The 12,261-nt window shown below is 33.7% G+C and overlaps 1 protein-coding gene across 1 annotated transcript; it reads right to left on the bottom strand.

The window, feature by feature from the left end:
• Positions 1-5,670: 5,670 nt before the first annotated feature.
• LOC145610176 (transmembrane 9 superfamily member 7-like) lies at positions 5,671-11,827 on the bottom strand. Its single transcript, XM_081665455.1, has 7 exons — positions 11,573-11,827; positions 10,629-10,793; positions 10,389-10,498; positions 10,134-10,239; positions 9,935-10,047; positions 7,225-7,366; positions 5,671-7,147 (listed from the first exon to the last, which is right to left on the bottom strand). Exons 1-7 carry the CDS (start codon positions 11,684-11,686, stop codon positions 5,990-5,992), a joined length of 1,908 nt encoding a protein of 635 aa, XP_081521581.1. The 5' UTR covers positions 11,687-11,827; the 3' UTR covers positions 5,671-5,989.
• Positions 11,828-12,261: the final 434 nt, after the last annotated feature.

Below are 12,261 nucleotides of genomic sequence, written 5' to 3'. Positions count from 1 at the left end.
TTATTTACCTCGCTTCGTCTTTTTCGTCCTTTCTAGTTAAGATTTCTATGCTTTTGATTATTAGTAGCAAAGTTTACTCCGTATTCCATTCTTGATTTCATAGTGTTATTATTTTTGTTTGGATTGCAGTTTATCATTATTACTTTGTTTTAGTTTTAATTTTATTTTATTATGTTTCTTTTATTGTTTTAATTTTTATTGCCTTGTTAATTTAATTATTGTTTTAATCATACTTAATTTAATTCCTTTGTTTAGTTTAGCTTAAATCATGTCTGAGTAGTTCTCTTTCTAGGGTTTATGGGGATCTAATAAATAATATGAAGGGGTAATTTATTATTGTTGATTGTTAATGTTTTAGATTAATTTCCTATTGATTGGTTTAATGTTCTGCAACTAGATTAGCGCTGGTTTAATTGTATGAGTTAAGCAATATTGATTCGAGATTCGAGAGATGAGAATTGATGTTTAGGCTTAGTTTCAATAGGCAGACTAATTTATAAATGGTTAAGTCGAGATTCGAGAGATGAGATTTAATACCGGTAGATTAACTTTGCGATTGAAATACGTAGCGAAAGCCCTTTATGATCTGGTTAATTGATGATTGATTATTATGTTTTACCTTGGAATATTGTGTATTGGTGAACCTATGCCCTAGGCCTTTTATTATTTGATTCCTCCTGCTTTTATTTCTCCCTAATCATATTCTTTGTAGTATAGTCCTTTAATAACAACAAATTGTTACTTGATAATTTAGATTACTTTTAATTAATTAGGAATAAATCGACTTGTTTCCCTGTGGTTCGACCCTTCTTCCCTATCTACATAGTTAGAGGATTTAGGAATTACTTTTGATTAGGTGACTACGACTTTAGCCTGTCAGAGTACTCAACTGAAAATTAACCTTCTACAACAGGTTTAAAAAAAAAAAAAAAGGAAAATTAAATTTCTGTCATAAAGTCAGAAGGTACTAATGTTTGCTCCATTTTTCCACTAAAAAAAACCTTATAATCTTCTCCCAAAACCTTCAACACTCAATCATGGATTCTCCACAATTCTAAAATACCCCATCAAATCAAAGTCATCAATAAAATAAGCTCAAACCAATTCATCAGTGGTGAATTCATCAATAATGGACTTATTCTTGCAACGCTCATTAGATGATTTAATTAAAGGAATTCGACGTCATTCCCCAAAATTATCAACACCCCTTTCATCTTTCCTCTCAAAAGCCATTGAAGAAATTCGTCGCGAAATCAAATCAACAGACCCACAAATGAAATCCACTGCACTTCTCAAATTAACTTATCTTCGTTTAATTTATGGGTTTGAAATTTCTTGGGATGCTTTTCATGTAGTAGAAGTAATCGGTTACCCTCAATTCAATCTCAAAATAATTGGGTATTTAGCTGCTTGTGCTACTTTTAATGAATCTACTGAAGTTCTTCTTCTTGTTACCAATCAATTCAGGAATGTTAGAATTTGAATTAAATAAATAAATAAATAAATTGTTGCTTCTAATTTTTTTTTTATTTGCTGCTTCTAAATTGAAGGTTTTCTAAGGAGAGAGAAAATAGAGAAAATGAAGGACTTTTGTTGCAGTAATGGTGGAGAGAGAAAATTGAGAGTTGGTGAATGGTGATGAAGGAAATGAAGCTTTTTTTTTTTAAAAAAAAAAAGGAATAAAAGGGGGAAACCGGTTGGAGCAAGTTACCATTTGGAGTTTTTACCTGGTATAATAAGTTAAGTACTCTAAATGCAACTTCTCAAACTTTAATACCTTTTGTGCAACTTTTGCCAAACTTTAGTACCTTCAATTGTATATTACTCTCTAAACTTAGCAATTCCAAAAGAAAGTTGCTAAGTTTAGATACTCAACTTTGAGTCTCATTTGACAAAAAGTGTGGGCCCTTGTTAATATTCTAATATATTTTGTAATTTATTTAAATTTTACCTTTTTTTATTATTTTTTAATCTTACAATAATTGATGGGCCATAAATTGAAAGTGACATTTGTATATTTTAGAGAGTCTCACCATTGGAAAATTAGACTTAGCATAAGTTGTTGCTAAATTGAGAAGTGGGTATGATCTCACCATTGGAGGTAAAAAACAACTCATTTTTTATTTCAATACTCAAAGTTGAGTCTCACCATTGGAGATGATCTAAGAATCAAAATTATTACAATTATATGATATGGGGAATATTTTGTGCAAATTTTATAGTAAGTAGTTGATAGTATATATCGACAAAAAAATGACAAAAAATAAAATAAAAAGGGGAAGGGCGTTTTGGAGGGAAAAAACAGCACAAAGTAGTTGATAGTATATATATTGATTGATATGAGTATCTCATTGTTAGTTTGCGTCCAATGGTCCCAACTCCCAACTGGACAACAACCTGTCATAATAAGTAATCATAACACATGTCAACATGTGATTGGTTCAAAAATTTTTAAAACAATCTCAGCCACCTTTTCCCCACCGTCAAACCCTAACTCCAACAATCACTTAACCTTCTAACAATATTACTCTATACACTTCTAGTTGAAAAGTAATTTTTAGCAGTCCCTCACCAAGTGTGCTAATCACTGGTATCATCATCATCTCACTGTAGAGTCACTGAACACCATAATTTACTGATTTACATTCTAATTATATTTGATGAATGATGCTAATCTTGTAATGCAAAATTCCCATTATTTGCGACTTCTGTGATAATTGCAATTGCACCCTAAGAATTCTGTGCTTACAATTCAATGTTCCTTTTGCTTGATCTTTGTAATGAACTGGTGTAGCCAGGTAGAATTAACAGGAAGAATTGAAGATGATCAGATGGTGATTAATTTTGATTTAATAAATGTATGATTCTTAAATCATGGATAAATTTATCAATACTAAAATTTGGTCTTTCCTACAATTGTAATTTGAGAGAAATAGTAGGTAAATACTCCATATTGTATATTATTATAAATAGATAAAAAATTAGCACTAAAATGTTAAAAAAACTTATGAGTACATAGTCTTTGAGATGGTTGTGACACGTTCGATGAAAGAACATTAAATTGACTTTCGTGGTGTATGACGATCTACCCTTTCTACGAGCACTATACTGATTAACATTGCCATATCTTTGTGGTAGTGATGACGAGACATTGTTTGTCCAGTTAGGGATCTATATTAGTCTTATATCGTGGAAAGAATTGTAATTGACTTTATTAAAGTAAATTTGTTGCATAGTTGATAAAATACGTATGAAAAATCTTTTTTCTGACAAAAATAACAGTAGTAACAAAAAAAATAACAATAATAATAATAATAATAATAAATAGACAAAATTTCCTAATCTACGTGCTTATGTTACTTGCGATGGCGTTTGGGATAATAATCGATTTATACAACCTTTAAATTTCTTATCATTGGTCATATCATCCATCTCATATTCGGGATATTGATTTGACTCAGAAGGCAAACAAGCCGGGAATGGAGATTTGTTATTAGAAGAGATTTGACTCTCGGACTTAATATTGTCATGACAAAGTTGGTTCGATAACAAGTTATAGGCTGAGACAAGGCGTATACAAGGACGAAGATGAGGACCTCAATTGTAAAATCGAGGTTTATACTCTGTTGGATAACAATTATCTCAACCCAGAAGAGCCTACTCCATCAACGGTAATAAGTTTAATATTTTTTACCGAATTTCACACGGTTGCCTTTTTATTTTTTTCATTGTTTAATACATAAAATGTTTTTAAAAGTTTTATTTATTTGTGTATTGATTTATGTTGGGTGAATTAGTAATTTATTCTTAATAACATGAAATAGAATTTGACAAACAATGTTAAAATAAATTACGTATTAACAAATCACATAAAATTATACATAAACTATCTTAGGCCTCGTGCCATGCACAGTAAGTCTAAATTTTTTAAAAAATAATTATATCTAACAAATAAAATTTGATAAAACATACCTATTAGATATATACAGAAATTATATCTATATTAAAAGGTCGTTTAAAAGTGATTTCATAAATGTCAATTTTATTATTATATTTTATTAAGAGTTGGAATAATATTTTAGGTAAATGTGTATGTGAGAGAATTATGAATGCCAAATAATTAGAAATATATTTATTATGATGATATAAAAGATTTGGATAATTATTATTAGAGTTGTATTATTATACAAATATATTTTAAAAAAGTTGTCTAAAAAGAGTAGGGAATTTTGGACGAAAAAAACAGCATCAGGATATGACACGTGTCACTCCCAGTGTCTGTTTTAGTATTAAGTTATTGAATTGATAATATATATAAGTAACCCCAAAATACAAAAAACACCCTACAAGTAACCCTTGCCGCACCATGTCGCCTGCCGCACTAAAAACCTCTGATTGAGAGTAAACATAGTGGAGCTACAAGTACCATTAAATTTTTTAGTAGCCTCATTGTTTATTGTTGGCTATAGCATACCCAACAATTGTTGCCATTGCATATTCAATAGTTGTGGAACCCGATTGCCCAAATGAACTGCAACTGTCATAGGCATTTTTAGCAGAATTAGTGACATTCTTACTATATCAACAGTTGTCGCCTTATTATCTGCAAGACACCAATCGAGGAACTCCAAAAGTTGAAAGCAATAGCGCTTGATCATGCCCTACCATACCAAAATGTATTTGCTAGCAGTGGAGCAAGGCCTGTCATGCATGATCTACACCCAAGAGTAGCACCTTAAGCCGCAAACCAACTTGTCTTTGTCTTATCAGTTATCACATTGTCAAATTATAAAGTGATGTATTTTCTAAATTCAATGCCTTAGAAAATGTGTTAATGGTTTATTTCTTGTTCTTTAACTTAAGGCAGCTTTTGCACTAGATTTGCAGCACCAGTATAGAGCACAGGCAGGTGGTACACAGGCACATAGCTTGTCAATCCATCCCAACTCATCCTTATTTTCTTAAATTCACCTTGAGCAACATATAATATATATACTAATGAGTAAGCCCGGGCGTTGCCTCGGTTTTCTACTGTTGTAGACGTGCAATTGGTAACTTTTTTTTAAAAGGCTTTTCAAAACAGCAATTGTCATTGTAAAACCAAAATTGAGTTATTCTTTGAATATATTTTTTTTATTATAATTTTTTAATTGAATTTTGTGACACTTATATGACTTTTTTCATACAAATAACATAGTTAATATTGGCTTAAATGGTTAAATAGTCATATGTGTTATAAGAGGTTGAGGGTTTGAACTGCCTTATCCAGATGTTATAAATTTGATGAAAGAACTAAACTATTGAGCATAATTACACCATATTAAGGACTCATACACTCAATTTGTTTACTATAGAGGGTAAATATGAAGTGTCATTAGATCTCCATTCACACCAAGTAATAATTGGTCTAGTGGGACAATTGTTATCACAAATCACAACCATGCGGTACCTAAGCACTTAGTAGCTGTGCATAGTATTGCATAATAAAGGTAATTGGATCAAAATTGGTGTTGTCAAAAAGCTAGCGAATGCAGTACTGAACATTTCAAAGATCTGCCCAGTACAATCTAAATTACGTGCACATTCCCCGCAAACAGTGCTGTTCCGAAACAGTACGGTGAGGCACCAAGGCAGTTCATACTAGACCAGCCACAACAAAACAATTGAAACTGCTATTAAATAAAATGCATTTAAGCTAAAATTAACAAAAACATTGCAGTATCATATACGAAGTATTAAAGATGTGATCCAGTCACAATATCTTGACAAGTAACATTCTGAAAGCACATTAGTACACATCGTGGCCTACACTAACACCTGCAAAATGATATCTTTTTCTGCACGGGCTGAAGCTCAAGAGTTCAGCTGAACTTGAAGAACATACAAATCTACGGGCACAAAATCTTCCTACCTTGTTCTTCTGCAGTTTTGAGTGGAATCTCACTGATGAATAACCATAAAACCCTAAATTCTGGCCTTACTGCAGTAATTAGTCGATCTTCACGGAAGAGTAAATCTTTCTTACAAACCAGAAGCATGCATAAAACCCAATGGTGCCGGTGAGTACAAAGAATGCATATGAACCGATTAGCATATATCCAAAGTAAAGGATCCCAGAAACCAGCTTTGTAATTTCCAGCTTTGTGAAGAAATAGAAAATGGAGTACAAGAACAGGTATAGAGCAGAGGACCCTGCTGTCAGGTACGACCTCCACCACCAATGATAATCTTCACTACACAACTGGAAGTAGCATAGCACTATTGTTATTTCAGCACATGTGATGATCAAGATAACGAAGACAATGAACAGGAAGCCGAATATGTAGTAGAACTGGTTTAGCCATATGGATGTCAGTATAAAGAAAAGCTCAATAAAGACTGCACCAAAAGGAAGGATGCCTCCTATGAGAATAGAGAAGATGGGCTTCATGTACCAAGCCTGCTCAGGAATTTGCCTAGGAATTTTATTAGTTTTGACTGGGTCCTCCATGGGTGGCTTTTTGAATCCGAGGTAACTACCAACAAACACCAATGGAACTGATATGCCAAACCACAACAACATAAGCGCCAACATAGTTCCAAAAGGCACGGCACCAGAAGATTTCTCCCCCCAGATCAAGGCATTCAACACAAAGAAAATGCTAAAGAGTATACCAGGAAACATAAAGGCAGTTTTCAATGTGTTCTTCTTCCATTCAGTGCCTTTGAACATCTTGTACAAACGAGCTGAGGAATAACCACCAAACAAACCCATAAAGACCCACAACAAAACCATAGCAGTCATTAGCCCCCCACGGTTAGACGGTGAAAGGAATCCAAGCAATGCAAACATCATAGTGACCAGAGTCATTGCAAAAATTTGAACCCCAGTTCCAACATACACACACAAGAGGCTTGAGTTTAGAGGTGGCCTGAAAACATCCCCATGAACTAGTTTCCATCCAGTCTCTTCCTGAGCCTCATCTTGGGTCTCCAACTGATTATAGTTGGCTATATCTCTGTAAAGTGTTCGCATCATGATCATGGCGACCATTCCAGATAAGAAAAGGACAATCATCAAGGAATTAATGATGGAAAACCAATGGATTTGATCATCATTCATTAAAAGATATGTATCCCATCGAGATGCCCATTTAATATCACTCTCCTGAAAAGAGCAGATAATAATGAGAGAAAGGGATAATAGTCATAAAATAGTGATATTTGTCTAGAGAAATAACATACCTCAAAAGTAACATCATAAGTGAACACCACCTCCTTATCAGTGTCAACCTCTTGTGGCGGAGTGCCGCTTTGAGCAATGTTTTTCGAGCATGTCACCACTTGAGTATCTTGATCTTTCCACTCCTTGTACTCATGAGCAACACTGTTACAAAAGCAAAAGAGACTCATACCAGTAGTCAATGCAGATGCATGCTCATAGAATTGTAAGTTAAACAATTGCAATGAGTAGATGCTAAAATTTTATTTAGAAATATAAATGAACAAAAAATCCAACAGGTCTTTCATCATGAGTTCTTGAATAGATCAGTATTGCGGACAAATCCAAAGCCTAACTGAACGAAGCATGGATCAACAAAACTGAACCGAGTAACCTCGTGGGTCAGTAATTCATCTCACAGGTATAGATTAATTCAGAGTGCCACAATAATGAGACTGAATGAAACTTGTCAGATTTAGTAATCTGCTGTTAACCCCAAATCCATGAACACTGAGCATCAAAGTTTTTCAACAAGTTATATACACACTTACACAACTTGCACAACTATACGGCAGCGGAAAAAAAGGGATTAAAAGGGCTATGAGAATATCTATAGAACTATTAGAATGCAAGGAGGACTAACAACACTCAGACACTCAGCTGCTCACTAGCACAAATACACAGTTCCATGCCTTCAAGCAAAAAAATTGTATACTAAGTTGATGTATCATGTCGTCTGAAAAGCATCAAGTGTTAGAGCATTCACTAAAAGTGTCATCATTCGCATACCAATATTATAGAATGACAATATGGTGGGGAAAACTAGCCTTTCACTACACTTATTCACTTCATATATCATTAACACTGCATCACAAATCCAAATGATTGCACAAGTTCTTATTCCTTGTTCCTCTCTCTATACATCCTCCATTTGATAAAGGGAATTGATATTTGTCTGCCAGAAGCAGTGGTTAAAGCATTACCCCTTCATTGAATCAATCAATATCCAGCATAAACCTCACAGGACCCTCTTTTAGTTAATATTCATTCTCCTAATAAACTAAATTCTTAAGTAAGGATATGGCATCCTAATCTCCTGAAAGATTACTGACACATCAACAGCTTCTTATAGTTTCATAGAGAGGTGTGTTTAAATATCATTATCAACTAAAAAGTAATTCCAGCTGCTGACCAATGACTATTCTTGACCAAAACAATATTAGTTCCCAAGTTTGGATATTTTCATCAAATAACAAATGCTAAGATCCAAAGGGCAGACATAAAATGAACTGCACAAACATGTAAAGATACCAGAGCGCAAACCATCTCACACAAAAATGACTTAATGAGCATAAAAATAATATATGCTCAGACTTAAATACTTGATTACAAATGGGCTCTACCAAGATAGTGTCTAAATGCTAAGCACTGCCAATCATCCCCCCCCCCCCCCCCCCCCTCCTCCTTGCTCCTCTTCTCTAAATATGGAGCCTTTTTACTTCTCCAATAACCCAATAAAAATCTTAAGTTTATAAGAAGTATGCAAAGCGTAGGACACATATTCAGGGCAATATGCCAGCCATATCATGACCAACACCAAAATGACGAACCTATTATAAGATTTACAACATATACTTCCTCCGTTTCTTTTTAGATGCATCACTTTCTAAATAAGGAAGTTTCAAGTTAGATACATCACTTTCCTTTTTAGTAAATATATTCTCTCTATCTCTCATATCACATGGGTCCCTATTTTTCTTTCTCTCTATCTCTAGCATCTCCAAAAACTACCTAGGAGGCTAGGAGTCCATGTTTTTGCAAATGATGCAACTTAAAATAAGGAGGAAGTAGATGAGTAGCAAACAAAATATATAGATGCGCCATTGGCTCAACAATAAAGAATAAGAGCCTGTCGTGAGGAAAGGAAAAACATATATATCTATAAATAATTTATTATGCCAATTGATAAACTTATAGTCAAAACACAACCTGGTTGAAGAAAAGTGATGCTCTTTTTAGCTTTACTTGAGCCTTACTTGTGGCACAAACAAACAGAGCTATTTCCTATTCCCCATACAAAAATAAGTTCGGATCTTACAAGTTAAATTGAGGTTAGAATGTTAAATAAACGCTAAAAAGGTTCTAACAAGTTTGAATGATGGCTAGTAACAATTTACATGAGTTCACATCACTTATAAGTTGAAAAGAACAGTCCTTCATTATTGCTAGAATCATCAGTTCAGGAAGCGCCAGAAGTGGAGATAATTATCAACACATACTATTCTATTAAAACCCAAAAGAATTGACCAACAATTTTCAAAGAATCACTATCATTGATCCAACAGCTTCTTACTAAATAGTCAGCATGAACTATGAGGTATACCTCAAATGACAATATGCTTAAAACATGTCTGATATTAAACATTCACATCAAACTAGATGCAATAATCACTTGTAGTAATAACTTAAGATCCATGGTTCCATCTAAAAAACACAGAATGTAACATGCAAAAAGCTCTGCTGATAGAGTAAGCTATAAATTTGGCCCCTTAGCACAATTTTATTGAGAGTTCAATGACAAAAGTAACAGTATTAATGAGCCAAAAGTTAAAGAAATGAAATTTATGAGGCAAATGAAATTATAAGAATACATGAATTTAGTATACACCCAAACAAACAAAAAAGGATGACACAAGTAATAATCAATGTTTTCAGCAAGGATAGGAAGCAAACCTGTGAGGAGTAACCTCAAAACCAACTATACGAGCAACATCAGTTTCCAGATCCTTGTGGTACATCACTTTGAAGCTTAGATGGTTGTGGATAAAGTACTTCTCCTCGTTAGTCTGCAACAGCAAGTTTGGGCATCAATATTGGGGAAAAATAAAAGCTATACAAAATCCACAGGTAGATGGAATTGCAAACAACTTACCCCAGAGTACTTTCCCTTAAATCCTACACGATATCCATGCTCGTAAACCTTGGCTTGTCCATCTCTTCTTTGCCTTATCACAGCAACTGGAAGATTGTCCAGAATCCTGTTACAACACAATAGAAATGTAAGCAGGCATACATAGATACATTAGCCAAAATTTAAAACCTCCATTTAAACTATTTAAACCAGAGGGATTTATGGTGCTCAAGTGTAGATAAAAGAAAATTCAGCCGACAAACCACCAGTACTTACATGTTAACTCGATACTCATCATCAATCATTTCCTTAAAATTTTTAGCAGCCTCAGCATCAAGTTTCAGTCGGCAACCAACCTGACACATCCGCTCCTCTCTCATCTTGAACTGTCATACCAATAAAAATGTCAGGTCTTAATATCATAAACCCATGACTTGTGGTCCAAAAGCTGATACATTACAGAGAAAATTGTAAAAATAATATTCTAATACATTTTACAAAAAAATGCAAGCTTACAGTGTACACAGAATTCTCAATACGATCACCACGAAGAACTTCTCCCAAGTTCTCAGCACTGTTGATAATTTTCTGTGGCTTACAATATTTCAGGAAATAGTAGTCATAAGGAAGCTGGGTCTTTGTAGATGAAAGCTTATTGACCTTCACTTGAAGAGGATCTCCCTGCACAATTTCCAACAAAAAAAAGAAATCATTTACTGTACGATTTAAGTATTTGTAGCATTCATAAGCATATTACTCAATGAACAACATCGCCGAGCTCTACATGATGCATCAAATAAAAACGGGGTATTGCACTTTTAGCCCTGCCGACCCAGTCCACTCCACCCCCAATCACCAATAAGTCTGATGAATCAAAAGCTAATAACCTAAAAGCAACCTCTCATAAATTCAAAAATCAATCTATTTTCACAAATGTATCCAACTAACCAAATCAACTGAATGCCATCCCAACATTCTCACTAATATTCAGATCCTCTACTAATTGAATCAAGGATCAGCTTTTAGCTTCGCGATAACACGGCCCATCAATCCACAACTAGTGATAGTATGAAGCTATAATTGCACCGAATCATCGAAATTTCTACAATTAACAGTGCCTCAGGTTGGAATATATTCCACTCAATAACTCACAGTCAAATCATCAGTGAAAATTTAAGATCTTTCTACACTTATCAAATCCCCCAAAATCTCAAACATCAGGATAGTCAAATAAGATAAAATCACACACTATAAAGACATAAATAAACCCATATAATCAGATCCAAATAAAAACCAATAAGAACACGAATTAAACAGTAATCAGATCCTACCAAAAACCCTAATCCCCAAATCAAAACAGATCAACTACCCAACCCCACAAAAATTCCAACCCAAAAACGCAAATCAAAAGTAGAAAACACAAAACAAAGAACAAAATGAAGAGAACCAAAAAAAATTACCACTTGGAAATCGCGAGGAGCAACACCAGGAAGGTAAAAGGAGTGAACTTGAGAGAAGAGGAGAAGAGCGCAGAGGAGAGAGAAGATCCATGAGCTTCTGCCATGGAAGCCCATCTTCGATCTTGAGATCGAGAAGAGGGAGGAGAGAGAAAGATGAAGAGGGTTGATTGATAACAGTGTTTATAGTACGAAGTACAAGAGAAGAAGACGGGAAGGATGGCCAAGTTAAAGGAAATGAGGGATTCGTGAGATTTAAGTTTTTTTGGTTCTTTATTTTTGTGGAACTAGTCTCTACTAGTAGGGTGGATAATCAATGTTGTCAATAGTGCTAAATTAGGTTAGTTCCCATGTTATGCACGGTAATTTTCAGTAATCATTATTAACTTATAATTGTAATATATGTATCATTCTAATTAGGTTTTTTATAAACCAAAAAATATCTGAAAATATAGTTGACAAATTTTGATCAAGACGAAAAAATGTATTAGATATAAAATAATGTGTTGTAAAAATATGAAATAATATATAAAGATTGAATTGTACGAGAAATAAATTTTACTGGTTGTAGGAGATTTGTAATGAATAGTGACGTGTGTAATATTTTAGTTAAGGTTCCTCTATTTTAGTATATGTACAGTAGATTATTGACAGAATATTATTATTATTATTATTATTATTATTATTATTAT

This window comes from Chenopodium album, chromosome 24, assembly GCF_948465745.1.
Source record: "Chenopodium album chromosome 24, dcCheAlbu1.1, whole genome shotgun sequence".
Taxonomy (NCBI): domain Eukaryota; kingdom Viridiplantae; phylum Streptophyta; class Magnoliopsida; order Caryophyllales; family Amaranthaceae; genus Chenopodium; species Chenopodium album.
The sequence above is the reverse complement of the archived record's forward strand: the minus strand, read 5'-3'. Positions and strand labels throughout refer to the sequence as shown.

Excerpts from the sequence above, each read along its gene's own strand:
- LOC145610176 (XM_081665455.1), bottom strand. The coding sequence starts at position 11,686 with ATGGGCTTCCATGGCAGAAGCTCATGGATCTTCTCTCTCCTCTGCGCT. Across the intron at positions 10,794-11,572 it reads CTCCTCGCGATTTCCAAGTG|GGAGATCCTCTTCAAGTGAA; the intron begins GTAATTTTTTTT and ends GAAATTGTGCAG. Across the intron at positions 10,048-10,133 it reads TTAAGGGAAAGTACTCTGGG|ACTAACGAGGAGAAGTACTT; the intron begins GTAAGTTGTTTG and ends TTGCTGTTGCAG.